At 34.2% G+C, this 18,394-nt stretch overlaps 1 protein-coding gene across 7 annotated transcripts in view; it reads left to right on the plus strand.

The window, feature by feature from the left end:
• LCORL (ligand dependent nuclear receptor corepressor like) overlaps positions 1–18,394 on the plus strand; it is a 176,001-nt gene that overhangs the window by 33,505 nt on the left and 124,102 nt on the right. For all 7 annotated transcript variants that reach the window (XM_060103767.1, XM_060103717.1, XM_060103778.1 and 4 more), the window contains exon 2: positions 17,658–17,723. In XM_060103767.1, the coding sequence (XP_059959750.1) occupies positions 17,658–17,723 (66 nt within the window). The remainder of the gene's footprint in view (positions 1–17,657; positions 17,724–18,394) is intronic.

The following is an 18,394-nucleotide window of genomic DNA, read 5'->3' on the forward strand; positions in this document are numbered from 1 at the left end:
CATAATAAGATGTTCAATATCATTAATCACTAGGAAAATGAGATATCACTTCATACTCACTAAAATGGCTGTAATTGAAAAGACAAGTGTTGGTAAACTGTGGAGAAATTGCTAGTGGGAATATAAAATGGTCTAGCTACTTTGGAAGACAGTTTGGCAGTTTCCTAAAATCTTAAACGTAAAAATACTATATGACCTAAAGATTTCATTTCTATGTGTACTTACCCAATAGAAATGATAATATACGTCCACAAATGCCCATAGCAGCATTATTGACAATAAGACAAAAAGTAGAAACAACCCAAAGTTCCATCAGCTGTCAAATGGATATACAAATGTGGTGAAGTACTAATATGTGCTACAACATAGATGAACATCAGACATTATACTCAGTGAAAGAAGCCAGACAGAAAAGTGCACATATTACATGATTTTATTTATTTGAAATATCCAGAAAAGGCAAATTTATAGAGACAGAAAGTGGATTAATCAGTACCTGGGGTTGGTTGTAGGAATGAGGAGACTAGATGGGCAGAAGGGTTCTTTTGGAGGTGATGGAATGTTCTAAAATTAGATTGTGGTGATGATTGTGCATCTTTGTATATATATTAAAATCATTGAATTGTATACTTACAATGAGTGAATTTTATAGTAGGAAATTATATCTCAGTAAAGTATTAATAAAAAAAAATCCAGACTTGCATTTTGGGATTGCTTAGGACATAAAGATAGCCTTACTAATCAATTGAGATGGAATGGCGCTTGGGATAAAATTAGATTTCTATATTAGACTCTTCATAAAAATGAATTCTGATGGATTAAAGAACTACATTTGTAAAGCAAAACTTCAAAATTGTATACATACACATAGAATAATTACCTATGACAAAAATTTTTTTCTTATACAAGAAAAAATGTACAAACCATAATACAAGATACAAAAAAAAGTTTGTTTATGCTACATTACAACAAAACAACCCCCCCCAAAAAAAAAACCTCTGAAAAAAATATTAAAGTCAGCTATACCTCAAAAAGCACCCTGCAAAACTTCTGGTATAAGAGAACAAAATGAAAAATCAAGCCATAACTGGGGGTGGGGGGTGGGGAAGGGTACAGTTCATGAAATTGCTAATTATTACCCAGAATACTAAAACTGACTGAATTTTTGAAAAGCCAGTGGTTCAGTTGAAAAGTGGCAAAAGGGCAATGTGAAAATACAACATTTCAAAATACGCTAAATTTTAGTAATAATTAGGTAACTGCAAATTAAAATAAGTGATTTTATTTTCATATGTGTGACAAATATAAAGCCTGGTAATACCAAGTTTTGGCGAGTATTTGTGGGAAACAGGAACTCTTTAACATTACTGTTAGAACTGTAGGATGATTCAACCATATAGTGCAGTATCTAGTAAAGTTGAAAATGTTCATACTTGAGAGCCAAGTGATTCTTCCACTTATAGATTTCTACCCCAGAAAACTCTAACACTTGGACAGGATCACACATTTATGAAGATTTTTAATGCAGTTCTGTTTGTAATAACAAAAAAAGTGAAAAGTCACACAGTTCTCAACAGAGAAATGGATAAACTGCATGTACTTATATAAATGAACTCTATAGTCAAACAAAATGAACTAGGAATTTTGGCTTTTGGTAAGGGTGATCTAAGTTATCTAGATCAATCCTTCTGCTGAAAACAATGGAAAATGCTAGGTTAAAAAAAATTTTTTTAAGAGCTGAAAAGATAGTTGGGAATACCCAGGCTAATGTTAGAAGTAAGAAGAAAATAAGAGGTAAAAAACTGCTTAAGCGTGAAGTCATTTGTTTTATTTGTTCTTTCCTGGCTGACTAGCCAAGAGGATCAGAATTCAAGTCCTGTAACTTGTTCAAGGTAGATATCCTTATATTCCTATCCAAATTAAGCTGGGACTTTAGAGGACCTTGCCTTCAGGGTAAATGCAACCAGACCTATATCATCTTTTTTCCCTGCAGACCCAGGAGGTTGCCTGATGATCAAAGCAGGAAAAGGAAAACGTAAAGGAAGGAAAATATCTGAGATTGAACTTGTCACAGACTGGCCTTCTAACAGACCTGTACCCTGAGTCAATCAAGGAACTTCAGACCATGAAATTGGTTGAAGTGTTGCTGTGGTCTGAATGTTTTGTGTCTCTCCAGAATTCCTAGGTGGAAAACCTAAGGGCCAAAGTGATGGTATTAGGAGGTGGGACTGATGGTATTAGGAGGTGGGACCTTCAGGAAGTGATTAGGTCCTAAGGGTGGAGCCCTCATGATTGGGATTACTGCCCTTATAAAGGAGGCCCCAGAGAGCTAGCTTGCCCCTTCCACTGTGTGAGGACACAGGGAGAAGTTGGCATTCTGTAACCTGGAAGAGAGCCTTTACCAGAATCTGACTGTGCTTGCACCCTGATCTTGGACTTTCAGCCTCCAGGACTGTGAGGAATAAATGTTTGCTGTTTATAAGCCACCCAGTCTCTGGTATTTTGTTACAACAGCCTGAATGGACTAAGACAAGTGTATATTAGTTTCCTATTGCTGTTGTAATACATTAACACAGATTCTTTGATTTAAGACAACATTAATTTATTATCTTACTGCTGTTTATAAGCCACCCAGTCTCTGGTATTTTGTTATAACAGCCTGAATGGACTAAGACAAGTGTATATTAGTTTTCTATCGCTGTTGTAATACATTAACACAGATTCTGTGGTTTAAGACAACATTAATTTATCTTACAGTTCTGGAGGTCAGAAACCTGAGATGGGCTTCGGTGGGCTAAAATCATGCTGTTGGCAGGGCTGTGTTTCCTTGTGAAGGCTTTAGGGGCAGAATCCATTTTCTTGCATTTTCTAACTTTTAAAGGTTGCCAGCATTCCATGCCTTGTGGTCCCCTTCCATCTTCAAAGCCAGCAGTGATCAGTTGAGTCATTCTCATAATGCGGTCTTTCATTCTGATTGTTCTGCCTCCTTCCTCCAAGTTTAAAGATCCTTGTGATTATACTGTGTCCACCATGTTAATCTCATTTTAAGGTGAGCGATTAGGAACCTTAATAACATTTGCAATCTTAATTCCTCTCTGCTATGTAACATAATTTATTCATGGGTACTGGGTATTGGAACATGGATTTCTCTGTGGAGCCATTAATTATTCTGTTTACCACAAGGTGGTTTCTAGCTGACGGTGCCCTTAGATGCTTTCTGGAAACAAATGATAAGCATCTCTGGAGGAGGGCACATCCATCCTAGGCCTTAGGGAATTTTTAATCTTTTGATGGTAAAAGCCAGTAAGTACTGAATTAAGTGCACAAAGAAACAAGGCAAGATGAGCAAGACCCATCAGACAGCAGAACCAACCCATAAAAGACTACATATATATATACATATATATATATACATATATATACACTATATGATCAGATACTAATTTTTTAAATCACTGTGCTTACCATATTTAAAGAAGTGACAGACCTAAATATCTGCAAGAAATGGGGAACTGTAAATAAGATGTTAAATATTTGAAAAAGAACATTATAAAACTTGTTTAATTAAAATTACTGAAATCAGCAAGTCAGAGAATGGACTTCCACCTCTGACCATGAGGAAGTAAGAGGGTTTGGACTTATCCTCCACTATAGACAGCTAGGAAACTGGACTGTATATTTAAAAGAAATTTGTTTCAGACATTGGAAAACAGGCAGCACAGAACTGTGGTCCCTGAGGAAAAGGAAACTAATGATCACTCCAGCTTTTTGCCCGGAGGTAGTTTCCAGACTGTAGCATAGGTAGGATTGGCCCAAAAAGTGGTCTCACTGACTGGAGAAGACAAAGGTCAGTCAGCCTTTAGGGTGGTGTATGTGAGTGGCTGGAACTTGTGGAGCATAATACTGGAAAGGAGAGAGCTACATGGAGAAAGAGCTCAAGAAACCAGCATAGGGTACCCTTGAATCTGGCTGAAAACCACTTCATGCATATGTAGGATGACATTCTACAAGGCCTGATAAATAACACCTTTAGGAAAGGACAAGTGCCAGTGAGCTATAATTTGAACAATCTTCAGAACTTACACAGGGCTGGGAACCATTTAGTTTCCCACCAACCGGAATAAGTACAGTCATGGAATACAAGAGGTATTCAGTGGAGATCCAAGAAAACTAAAGGTAGTAGTGGAAAGGCTTTTCTGCTTCTTTCCTTAAAGCCTTTTTCAAAGCCTCAAAATGATCTTCAGGTAAGTTAACTTCCTGAATGAATGAAATGTGACACTCTTCAAGGGGAAAAAAAAAAGGACTCACAATATAAAAATTCATAATGTCTGGCATCCGAATAAAATTACTTGACATGCGAAAAAGCAGGAAAAATATCAGTCAATAGAATTAGAACCAGAAATAACAGATAATAGAATTAGTAGATAAGGATGTGAAAACTATTAAAATTTCCTAAGTATACTCAAGAATTAAAAGGATAGCATGAACATAATGAAGAGGAAAATGGAGAATTTAAAAAGGAAAGAAATGGGCCTCCCTGGTGGCGCAGTGGTTAAGAGTCCGCCTGCCGATGCAGGGGATACGGGTTCGTGCCCCGGTCTGGGAGGATCCCATATGCCGCGGAGCGGCTGGGCCCGTGAGCCATGGCCGCTGGGCCTGCGCATCCGGAGCCTGTGCTCCGCAACGGGAGAGGCCACAACAGTGAGAGGCCCACATACCGCAAAAAGAAAAAAAAAAAAAAAAAAGAAAAAAAAAAAGGAAAGAAATGGTTCAACAAATGGTGCTGGGTCAAATAGATATCAATATAGAAAAGAAGAACATCAGCTCTATCACACCATTCACAAAAAATAATCAAAATGGACCATAGCCCTAAATGTAAAACTTAAATTTCTATAAGTTTTCAGAGAAGAGCTTTGCAGCCTTGGTGTAGAGAAAGTTTCTTAGAGCACAAAAACAACAACCGTAAAGGAAAAAAATGGATGAATTGATCTACATCAAAATTAACTTTTATTCCTTGGAAGACACCATTAAGAAAACAGAAAGGAAGGCCAGAAGCTGGGAGGAAACAGCGACAACATATATATCAGACAAAAGGATAGTATCCAGGGCCTCCCTGGTGGCGCAGTGGTTAAGAGTCCGCCTGCCGATGCAGGGGATACAGGTTCGTGCCCCGGTCTGGGAGGATCCCATATGCCGCGGAGCGGCTGGGCCCGTGAGCCATGGCCGCTGGGCCTGCGCATCCGGAGCCTGTGCTCCGCAACGGGAGAGGCCACAACAGTGAGAGGCCCGCATACCGCAAAAAGAAAAAAAAAAAAAAAAAAAAAAAAAAGGATAGTATCCAGAATATATTTAAAAACAAACAAAAATGCTCTTACCACTCAATGATAAGAGGTCAAACAACCCAATTAAAAATTTTGCAAAATATTTTAATAGAGACATATGAATGGCAGTAAGCATGTGAAAAGATGATCAACATCACTAATCATTAGAGAAATGCAAATAAAAATCACAATGAGATATCATGACATTAGGAAGGTTTTAAGTCATTTGAATGGTTGAAAAGAAAAAAAAAAAGTAAACAGAAGAAAAACACACAGTAGACCATACCAAGTGATGTTGGGGTTGAGAAACCATAATGTAACATTTGTACATGGCTGGTGAGAATGTAAAATGATACAATAACTTTTTTTGAATTGAAGTATAGTTAATTTACAACATTGTATTAGTTTCTGGTGTATAGCAAAATGATTCAGTTATACATATATGTTGTTTTTCATATTCTTTTCCATTATAGTTTATTACAAGATGTTGAACATAGTTCCCTGTGCTATACAGTAGGACCTTGTTGTTTATTTAATATATAGTAGTTTGTATCTGCTAATCCCAAACTCCTAATTTATCCCTCCCCCCCTTTCCCCTTTGGTAACCATAAATTTGTTTCCTATGTTTGTGAATCTGTTTCTGTTTTGTAAATAGTTCATTTGTATTATTTTTTAGGTTCTGTATATGAGTGATATCATAGGATATTTGTCTTTCCCTTGTATGACTTAATTGACTTAGTGTGATAAACTCTAGATCCATCCATGTGCTGCAAATGGCAATATTTCATTCTTTTTATGGCTGAGTGACATTCCACTGCATATATATGCATCTTCTTTATCCATTCATCTGTTAATGGATACTTAGGTTGCTTCCATGCCTTGGCTATTGTGAATAGTGCTACAATAAACATAGTGGTGCGTGTATCTTTTCGAATTAGAGTTTTCATCTTTTCTGGATATATGCCCAGGAGTGGGATTGCTGATCATATGGTAGCTCTATGTTTAGTTTTTTAAGGAACCTCCATACTGTTTTCCGTAGTGGTTGTACCAACTTACATTCCCACCAACAGTGTAGGAAGGTTTCCTTTTCTTCACATTCTCTCCAGCATTTATTTGTAGACTTTTTGGTAATGACCATTCTGACTGGTATGAGGTGATACCTCAGGGTAGTTTTGATTTGCAGTTCTCTAATAATTAGTGATGTTGAGCATCTTTTCATATGCCTGTTGGCCATCTGCATATCTTCATTGGAGAAATGTCTATTTAGTTCTTCTGCCCAGTTTTTGATTGGGTTGTTTGTTTTTTTGTAATTGAGTTGTATGAGCTATTTTTTTGTTTTTGTTTTTATTTAAGTAGCCCTTGAGTTGAGTCTATCTATCTATCTATCTATTTATTTATTTAAGGTTGTATTGGGTCTTTGTTGTTGCGCGTGAGCTTTCTGTAGTTGCAGTGAGTGGGGGCTACTCTTCGTTGAGGTGCGTGGGCTTCTCATTGCGGTGGCTTCTCTTTTTGTGGAGCACAGGCTATAGGCGCGTGGGCTTCAGTAGCTGTGGCACACAGGCTCAGTAGTTGTGGCTCACAGGCATGGGTTGTGATGCATGGGCTTAGTTGCTCCACGGCATGTGGGATCTTCCCGGACCAGGGCTCGAACCTGTGTCCGCTGCATTGGCAGGTGGATTCTTAACCACTGCACCACCGGGGAAGCCCTGAGCTGTATTTATATTTTGGAAATTAAGCCCTTGTTGGTCTCATCATTTGCAAATATTTTCTCCCACTCCATAAGTTGTCTTTTCATTTTATGGTTTTCTTTGCTGTGCAAAAGCTTATAAGGTTTTTTTCTAGGTCCCATTTGTTTATTTTTGCTTTTTATTTTTCTGTTGCCTTGGGAGAATGACCTAAGAAAAACACTGCTATAACTTAACCTCAGAAATGTTTTGCCTGTGTTCTCTTCTAGGAGGTTTATGGTGTTATGTCTTAACATTTAACTCTGCAAACCATTTGGGGTTTATTTTTGTGTATGGTGTGAGGGAGTGTTCTAACTTCACTGATTTACATGCAGCTGTCCTGCGTTCCCAGCACTGCTTGCTGAAGAGACTGTCTTTTCTCCATTGTATATTCTTGCCTCCTTTGTCGAAGATTAATTGACCACAGGTGTATGGTTTTATTTCTGGGCTGTCTATTCTGTTCCATTGACCTATATGTCTGTTTTGTGCCAGTACCATGCTGTTTTGATTACTGTAGCTTTGTAGCATTGTATGAAGTCTGGGAGGGTTATGCCTCCAAGCTCTGTCCTTTTCCCTCAGAATTGCTTTGGCAATTCTGGGTCTTTTATGGTTCCATATAAATTTTAGGATTCTTTGTTTTAAATCTGTGAAAAATATCATGCATAATCTGGTAGGTATCACATTAAATCTGTAGGTTGTTTTGGATAAGTAGTATGGCCATTTAAACTATTCTAATTCTTCTAATCCCAAAGCATGGGATATCTTTCCATTTCCTTGAATCTTTAGTTTCCTTTATCAGTACTTCATAGTTTTCAGCATATAAGTGTTTCACCTCTTTGATCAGGTTTATTCCTAAGTACTTTATTTTTTTAATGTGATTTTAAAAGGGATTTTTTTTTTACTTTCCCTTTCTGATATTTCATTATTAGTGTAAAGAAATGCAACAGATTTCTGTATGTTAATCTTGTATCCTGCTACCTTGCTGAATTCCTTTATCAGTTCTAGTAGTTTTTATGTGGAGTCTTTAGGGTTTTCTATATATAGTATAATGTCATCTGCATATAATGACAATTTTACCCCTTAAAATTTGGATACCTTTTATTTCTTTTTCTTGTCTGATTGCTGTGGCTAGGACTTCCAATACTATGTTGAATAGAAGTGGTGAGAAGAGTGAGCATCCTTGTCTTGTTCCAGATTTTAGTGAGAAGGCTTTCAGCTTTTTGCCATTGAGTATTATGTTGCCTGTGGGTTTGTCATAAATAGCTTTCAATATGTTGAGATATGTTCCCTCTACACCCACTTTGGTAAGAGTTTTTATCATGAATAGATGTTGAATTTTATCAAATGGTTTTCCTGCATCTCTTGAGATGATCATGTGGTTTTTTTCTCTTATTGAGGTGGTCTGTCACACTGACTGATTTGCATATGTTGAACCATCCCTGTGGCCCTGGGATGAATCCCACTTGATTGTGGTGTATGATCTTTTTCATGTGTTGTTGGATTTGGCTTACTAATATTTTGTTAAGGATTTTTGCATAAAATGATATAATAACTTATGGAAACATTTTGATTTCTTAAAAAGCTAAACAACTTGGGGTTGCCAAGGGGTAGGGTGGTGGGGGAGGGATGGACTGGGAGTTTGGGGTTAGTAGATGCAAATGATTACATATAGAATGGATAAACAACAAGGTCCTACTGTATAGCACAGGGAACTATATATTCAATATCCTGGAATAAACGATAATGGAAAAGAATATAAAGAAGAATGTATATATCTGTATAATGGAGACACTTTGCTGTACAGCAGAAATTAACACAACACTGTAAATCAACTGTACTTCAATTTAAAAAATAAATTAATTTGAAAAAGGTAAACATAAACCTACCATATAACCCAACCATTTCACTATTAATTATATATGCAAGAAAAATGAAAATATCCACAGACATCTGACTGGATAATTCCATACGATAGAGTATACTAGAAAATAAAATAACAAAGTAATGATACAGGTGACAGTATGGATAAAACTCAAAATCATTCTGCTGAGTGAAACGGGTCAGGCAAAAAAAAAAAAAAATGGAGTCTGTACTGTAAGTTTCTATTTTTGTAAAATTCTAAAAAATGTAAACTAATCTATAGTGTTTGCCTAGGGTTCTGAGTAGAGGGATAGATGGATTAAAAACAAGTGAGCAGGGGGCTTCCCTGGTGGCACAATGGTTAAGAATCCACCTGCCAATGCAGGGGACACGGGTTCGAGCCCTGATCCGGGAAGATCCCACATGCCATGGAGTAACTAAGCCCGTGCACCACAACTACTGAGCCTGTACTCTAGAGCCCGCAAGCCACAACTGCTGAGCCTGTGTGCCACAACTACTGAAGCCCGCGTGCCTAGAACCCATGCTCTGCAACAAGAGAAGCCACCACAATGAGAAGCCCACGTGCTGCAACAAAGAGTAGACCCTACTCACCGCAACTAGAGAAAGCCTGCACGCAGGAACGAAGACCCAACGCAGCCAAATATATATATAAATAAATTTATTTTAAAAAAAAGTGAGTGTGTGTTTGGAAGTGTTGCAAGTGTTAGTTTTTTTGATTGTGGTAATGGTTTTATGGGCATATGCATATGTCAGAACTCTTCAAATTATATATTTTAAATATCTGGTTTCCTATTGCAAACTAGGCACTGCAGAAGAAAAGATCAGTGAATTGAAACATAGCAACAGAAAATACCCAAAATACAGAACAGGTAGAAAAAGAACTAGGGAAAAAAGTAAACTGTGCATTAGTGATTTTTGGAACAATATCAAGTGGTCTAACAATACTGAATTGGAATCCAGAACAAAAGGAGGCCATACAAAAAATATTGGGAGAAATAATTGCCATGAGTTTTCCAAATTTGATAACAACTATAACCCTGCACAGATCCAGGTAGTTCAACTTATTTATCCCAAGTAGAATATACACATAGAAAGCCACCCAGAGCACATAATAATCAAATTGCGCAAAGTCAGTGATAAAGAGGAAATTTTGAAAGCAGCCGGAAAAAAAGACACATTACTACAGAGGAACGTAGATGAGGAGGACTGCAGACAGTCAGGAACTTTGCAAACCATTAGACAATGGAAGGATATCTTTATAAAGTGCTGGCATCAAAAGCTGTCAACCTAGAATTCTGTACCTAACAAAATGTTTTTTTTTAAGTGAAGACAGAATGATTTTTTTTCCAGAAAAACAATAGCTGAAAGAATTCATTGCTAGCAAACTTTTAGTACAATAAATATTGAAGGAAGTTCTTTAGACATAAGGTCTACACAAAGGAAAAAAAGATTATAGAGATTGTAAATATGTGTGTAAATGTAGGAGAGACATTCTCCTGTTTAAAATTTCTTTAAAATAATTTATCTTTTAAAGTAAAAGTAATGTATGGTGGGATTTATAACAGACGTGGATGTAAAATATATAACCGTGGCACCGAGAATGGGGGTGGAGCATGGATATATACTGCTCCTAACATTGTCTATTAAGTCATATTATAATATTTGAAGGTAGACTGAAAAGTTAAAATGAACATTATAAATCCTATAGTAGCAAGCACTAAAAAACTAAAAAGAGGTCGAGCTAATAATAGCAAATAGTGGAAATAAAATAGAGTATTAAAAAAATCCTTATTCAATCCAAAAGAATATTGCGGGAGGTGAGAGTTGGGGGAAGTAACATATAACAGATGGAATAAATAGAAAACAAATAACAAGATGGCAGATATAAACCCAACCGTATTGATAACTACATTAGATATTAATCATCTAAACACTTCAATTAAAAAGCAGATATTTACACTGTATTGAAATATCAACTCTATGTTTTCCACAAGAAACTCAATGTAAATATAAAGACATACGTTAAAAATTAAAGGATGGAAAAAGATATATAGTTGACCCTTGAACAACAAGCGGGTTAGGGATGTCATCCCTCCACACAGTTGAAAATCTGCCTATAACTTGTAGTCAGCCTTCCATATTTGTGGTTCCTCTATATCTGTGGTCTGCATCTGTGGGTTTAACCACCCTCAGATCGTGTAGCACTATAGTATTAACTATTGGAAAAAATTCACGTGTGAGTGAATCCACACAGTTCAAACCCATGTTCGTCAGAGGTCAACTGTATAAAAAAAAAAATGCTAATCATAAGAAAGTTGCTGTGTCTGATGTAACATCAGACACAGTAGACTTCAGGCCAAAGGATAAGCCTTTAGAACAGGGATAAAGGGGAACATTTTTTAATGATGATGAAATCAATTCACAAAGGAGACAATATAAAAAATATATATGCACCTAATATCATAAATTCAAAATACACAAAGCAAAAACTGACAGAACTTAAAGGAGAAAGATAAGACAGAAAACCAATAGAAATATAGAAGACTTAACACTTTGTCAGCTAGGCCTAAATGACATTTATAGTACACTCCACCCAATAACTGCAAATACACATTCTTTTCAAGTGTACATGGAATATTCACCAACATAGTACATCATGTGCCACCTGTAAATCAAATCTCAATAAATTTAAGGTGATTGTAGTCTAACAAAGCATGTTTTATGATCACAAGGAATTCAGTTGGGATTCAGTAACAGACTTCTGGAAAATTCCCAAATATTTGGAAGATAAACACATTTATAACCTGGGCGCATAACAATGCATCATAAGGAAAATTACAAACATTTTGAACTGAATAAAAATGAAAAGACAATTTATCAGAATTTATGAGATGGAGCTAAAGTAGTGAATAGGGAGAAATTTATAGCTTTAAATGCTTTTACTAGAAAAGGGCAAAGGTCACATAATAAGTGCAAATGAAACAAAAAATAATTATAAGGAAGAATATAATAAAGGTAGGACAGATATAAAAACCATAGAAAAGGATGAACAAAAAAATTATTGAAACCACAAGTGGTATTTTGAAAAGATCAATAAAATTGCTAAAACTTTGGCCAGAGAGATCAATAAAAAAGTAGAGGAGATAATTAAACTGATATTGAGAATGAAAGAGGGATATCACTGCAGATTGTATAGACATTAAAAGGGTAGTAGGAAATCTTTTGAACAACTTTATGCAAATAAATACTATAACTTATAAGATACAAATTGCATAGCATAACCCTGTTACCATAACAAAATGGACATTTCAATAGAAAGGATGCTTAAAATCATTAGTCATCAAGAAATTGCAAATTACAATACCCATACATGTTCCTTACAGTGGCTAAAGTTAGAAAGATTGACAGTGCTATATGTTGGTAAGGATGTGGTGCAACTGAATCTCTCATATTTTACTGGTGGGAATGTAAAAGAGTACAGCCATTTTGCAGAACCGCTGTACAATTCCTTAAAATATTAACGACAAACCAGAACAATCTTACTACTCAGCCCAGCAATAACACTCTTACTTATTCAAGAGAAATGGTAACATATATTCACAAAGACTTTTAAACAACTCAAATGTCCATCAACATGAGACTTAATAAACAACTTGCCCTATATCCATATAAGGGAATACACCTCAGAAGTTAAAAGCACTGTTGATACATGCAACAGCATGGATAAATCTCATTAACAGGTGGCTGAGCAAAAGAAGCTAGACACAAAACAATATATGCTCTGATTCCATTTATATGCAACTATAGAAAAGATAAGTCTAATTTATAATGACAGAAAATAGATTAGTGTTTCTTTGGGCTTTGGGTTGTTCCAGGAAATATACTCATATGGCACAAACATACTATTTGAGTTGACAGAAATATTCTGTGCTTGATTATGTTCTTAGTTAAATGAAAATATGCATTTGTCAAAATTTATTGAACTTTATTTTTTAAATGGGTACATAGTATTATATGACAATTTTATCTCTATAAAATTGACTTAAAAAATCAGAGGATGTGTTTGTCAGCTGATTGTGCAATAGAGGGAATTTGTGGTGGAATATATGTGGTAGAAGAAATTAAATGCAGTTAAGGAAAAAGAAAGAAATGTAAAATATAGGAGAGAGAGAGAGGGCAGCATGAAGTATATTATGAGAACAACTTAAGTACTTTTGATCAGAGTCTTAGGAAGGGTGTTAACAGCAACACATATTCACTAAAAGAGGTACTTCAGGCAGAAGCAAAGTATTCCTAGATGAATGCTCTGAGATATAAGTAATGAAGAGCAGAGACAGTGGTAAATATGTGTGCAAACATAAAACAACATAGTGTTTAGTGAAGTATATAGAGCAATAGCATAAATAGGAAGGAGGTCTAAGTCCTAGAAGGATGGGTAAAGATTTTGATTAATGTTAGACCTATATCCTAATTTCTGGGATAACCTCAAAAAGAATAGAAATAGAGGGCATAATTATCATATTGAAAGAGGAAAAACAAAATTAAACATTAAATATTCAGTGAATTCCAAAGTTTGCAAGAAAGGCGAAAAATAGAAGCTTGATAGAAATAGAACAAAAACAGATAAGGAATTTAAACCCAAATATAAACTCTTAAATTTAAATTACTAAATTTTGACAAAATGTTGTAGTGTTTTAGAAAAAGAAATTCCATATTATTTAATAATACAGAAAGGTTGTAAAGAAATAATTGAAAAAGACATTATGGAAACAATAACAAAAAGTGTTTTATAGGGGTGTAACAAAAGACCATAGAGTCGAATGCAAAAATCATTGCTAGAAATAAAAAGGTTCACTTTGTAATTATATGAAGTTCTATTCACCAGGATGATATAACAATTATAAAATTATAAGCACTTAATAACGTAGCTTCAAAAACATATAAAGCAAAATTTCAAAGAAGTAAAAAAGAGAAATAGACAAAGCCACAATTTCATAGAAGATTTTGCTTACTTTTCTCAACAATTAATAGAAAAAACAGACATTGAAAAACCAAAACTGTAAAATTGCATCCAGCAATTTCAGAGTATGTACTACTCTTTCCAAGCATATGCAGAGAATTTTCAAAAATTGTGTATTGACCATAAAGACAGTCTCAGAAAATTTCAAGATTGATATCACGTTGGGTATTTTCTTTTACTACAGTGTGATTAAGTTAGAAATCTATTAAAAGGATAGACTATCCATATATATTTGGAAATTAAGAACTACACTTCTAAAAACTGTGAACCTGAAAAGAAGACATAATGAAAATTAGGGAATATTTCGACTGAATGATGAGAAAATATGACTGGAATGCAGCTTATTAGATGGCAATCAGTAACTTTAAATGCATATGTTAGAAAAGAAGACAGGCTGAAAGTTAATGAGCTCTTCCATTTCAGGAAGAAAAAATAAGAGCAGAATAAAATAGACGGCAGGAAGAAATAAAAGCAGGGACAGGAATTAATGGATAAGAAAACAGACATACAATAGAGAAGATCAAGGAATCAAAAAAGAATTCTTTTTAAATCTAAGAAAAAAGAGAGGGAGAGAAACTTTAAATGGCTTGACTGAGAAAAAAGAGAAATCATAAATAACTGAAGTATGGAATGAAAAGCAAAAAGGACATGACTGCTGATATTGTTGACATTAGATAGATAAAAACATACAAGGAAATATTTTATGCAAATAAATTAGAAAATATAGTTGAAATGGGCAAGTTCCCAGAAAACTGTGACTAACATAAGAAATAGAATACATGAATAATCCTTTAACAGTTAAATAAATTTGATCAGTAATAGGCACTTCAGAAAGACTTTATTTCCATTTGGCATCCCTGGCATGTTCTTTTAAAATGTTCAAGCAAGGCATCCTACATTTCCTAATATTTTCCCAGAGAATAGAAAAGGAAAGGACATTGCCACTCATTTTATGAGGGTAGCATAACATTGATATAAAAACTTGATCAAATACAAAGGAAATTTACAGACCAGTCTCATTAGTGAACATAGATGCCGAAATTTGAAAGGACTAATCAAGATAAGGAACCCAGCAAATATGTCTCATGATAATGTTGGGTTTTCCCAGGAATGGAAGAGGTTTGGTTTAATATTCAGTGTAATTCACTGTATCACTATATTCAGAGATTTAAGAAAGAAAAATGACATGGTTTTCCCAGGAATGGAAGAGGTTTGGTTTAATATTCAATGTAATTCACTGTATCACTATATTCAGAGATTTAAGAAAGAAAAATGACATAGTTATTTCAATAAATTCAAAATAAATTTGGTACTCAGCCTTAAAAAAAAAAGAAAGAAAGAAATGTTGCCGTTTGTGACAATGTGGATGGACCTGGAAGGTATTATGCTTCGTGAAGTAAGTCAGGCAGAGAAAGACAAATACTGTATGTTTTCACTTATAAATAAAATCTAAAAAATAAAATAAATGAATACAACAAAACAGAAACAGACTTATAGAGAACAAACTAGTAGTTACCAGAGGGAAGACGGGTGGGAGGATGGGCAAAATGTGTGAAGGGGATTGAGATTTACAAACTACTAGGTATGAAATAAGCTACAAGGTTGTAATCTACAGCACAGGAAATATAGTCAATATTTAATAATAGCTTTGTATGGAGTATAGTCTATAAAAATATTGAATTACTGTGTTGTACACCTGAAATGCAATTTTGTAAATCAAATATAAATAAACTGATTGATTTGGTAAAATTCAATATCTTTGCATGGCAGGAAAATTCCCCTAACAAGCTAAACATAGGATGAACTTCCTTAATGTGATAAGCAGTATTTCTCTTAAAGAATACAGCAAACATATTTAATGATGAAACTTGGAATGTGTTCCCATTTAGATTGGGTATGTCAAGGATGCTCACTCTGACCACCAATTTTCAACATCATAATTGAGGTCCTAGCTAATCCAATAAGGCAAGAGCAAGAAAAAAGAAAGCAATAAGGATTAGAAAGGAACAAAACTACCATTATCTATAGATGACATATTTGTATATGTAGAGCATTTCCAGATAAATTATTATAATTACAAAGTTTAGCGATGTTGTTAGATAACAAAGTCAATATACAAACATCAATTGTGTTTCTATAAGCCTACAAGAAACAAAACTTTTAACTAAGGATATCATTTACAATAGCACCAACACTATGCAATATGAATAAATCTCAACAGGCTGTATGTAAGACCTTGGTCTTATCTAGTGAACAGTTGAGGAACCCAGTAGAAAAATGTAAGTCCCTGTTTGCTTTCTTTTCAGGCTTAAATCTAGGAAATATACACTGTTTAAATTCAGTATGCTTACCCCGGGGTGGGGGGCGCTATACATTTTGTCCAAAATACCACAGAATAACATCCTAAAATAGTTGTTTGCAATATTATTTTTGGAGTAAATTGATCACATAAAAATAGAATATCTTGGTAATACAGATTTGGTGCTTGTTCAGTCTGAGTCTTTATCTAATAGTAAGTCTTTTCTGTAACATTCTTGAAAGCATCCTCTGGTGGGAGTTCATTCACTCTTCTGCCTGAAATTTCCACTCATGGGAACTAGTACTGAATCATTTCACAAAGATTTTTTGAAGTACATATTTACCAAGTACCATGAGAGCTACCTTACTTTGTCAGATTTAAGACATCATCAGTTGTAAGATGCATCATTTCTTCATGTTCTACTAAATAAAAAGTCACTTTTCGACTGACACACCATTGATTTTAACATGCATCTTGAGTATAGAGGTTTTTTAATGTTTTTAAAAGCAGTTTATGATTTATAAAACATTTCTACAGAAGTATTTCTCCTGTTTTACAGTTTATAAATATTACTGAGAAAATCTGTCTTTTATTTTTCAGGTCTATCATGCTTCCTTTAGTTTTTTTCCTTCATAATTTAAGCATCCCTAAATTAGTTCCTTTTCTTGGTTTTCCATTTATTTTGCCATCTTGGTCATTTTCCAGGATGCCTTGTAGTTTATCAGTAACTTGCTTAATACTGAATATGATGCAGACTTCAATAAGAAAATTGTAAAATCTTAATATTAGTTTATCCACAAAGTAGGATACTCTGAGTTCATGAACTGGAGTCTTGTTAACTTAATAAGATTTTCAGTAATTTTTTTCCTTAAAACAAGGCAAAATTGTTGTGTTTTAATTTTTACAAGTAGGTTTAAATTTTATATATCATACTTTTCACAGCAAAAATTTCTCCCCATTGACACTTATTTACTCGTTTTTAAAATTGAGGTTAAAGATGCTACTTTTTTTAAAGTTAACATTTTTTGTAACCAGTATAAACAGGATTGTAATACGTCTCTTCTAATTATTCTTTTCATCTCTACAAATCATTGCAAAACAAATCTGCTCATTATTTTAACCTGGGACTATTTCTAAATGACAAAGGTGTTTACTTGTTTTAGAAGTGAATATTTACATTTGAATATTTACATTTTTTTTTACAATCATGTAATTCCTGGTAGTCATTGTGTGACTTCTTGCTGTGTTATATATATTGCCTAGTTCAACTTAATTCATCTAAAGGAAAAAATGACACCTCATAGTATGTTAAATATATAATTATCTGATTCATATAGAATTTATGGTTTTTGATTATTGTAAAATTAAGCTTTTTTAGTAGTTAATATACTTTTCTCTCTTTAATAACACAGGTTTTGAGAGTATTTTAGAAGGGCTTTATGGACCACGGCTACGAAGAGACCTCAGTTTATTTGAAGGTAATGTTTCTTTAAACTTTATTTAAAAATTTTAATCTGTCCATTTTACAAATGAAAAATGGTTGTTCTATGCTAACTTTGTATTAAAATGAATTTGTGATCTCATTTAATTGGAAAATATTTTTAAATAAGTAAATAAAATGATCTAAATATTATTTCTATTATATAATGTAATAATGATAATTACAAATTTTAAAACAAAATTTCTATTATTACATTATTATATAATCTTTTAAAAACTTTTAGTACATTGATCAAAGTAGAAAACAAAGCTTGTTTTTGGCTTAATGGTAAAATTTAATTTTTGTTATTTTAAACATTATGTGCCCTGACTTATTCTTAAAGAGGACTTAAAAGTGTTCAGTTAAATAAATATCTCCTGTTGCTTATGATATAGGCAGCCTGGAACTCAGATTGTCATTCTGAGATACCCTGCCATGTGTGTTCAGAGTTTTAATACTATTTGTTATTTCTTATAGCCTCCTCTTCCAAACACTCTAGCATAAATCCTGGTGGAAGATTTTGATCTATGCTGTAATTGCTGTAATATAGTTTAGTTTTTTTATTACTTGCTTGGAAATGTAGAGCACTAGGAGAGAACATTTTTGTAGACATTTGAAATTTTATAGTACAGCTCATTCACAAAATGGGCAGTGCAAGTATAGATTTTC

Source organism: Mesoplodon densirostris, chromosome 1 (genome assembly GCF_025265405.1).
Source record: "Mesoplodon densirostris isolate mMesDen1 chromosome 1, mMesDen1 primary haplotype, whole genome shotgun sequence".
In the NCBI taxonomy this organism is placed as follows: domain Eukaryota; kingdom Metazoa; phylum Chordata; class Mammalia; order Artiodactyla; family Ziphiidae; genus Mesoplodon; species Mesoplodon densirostris.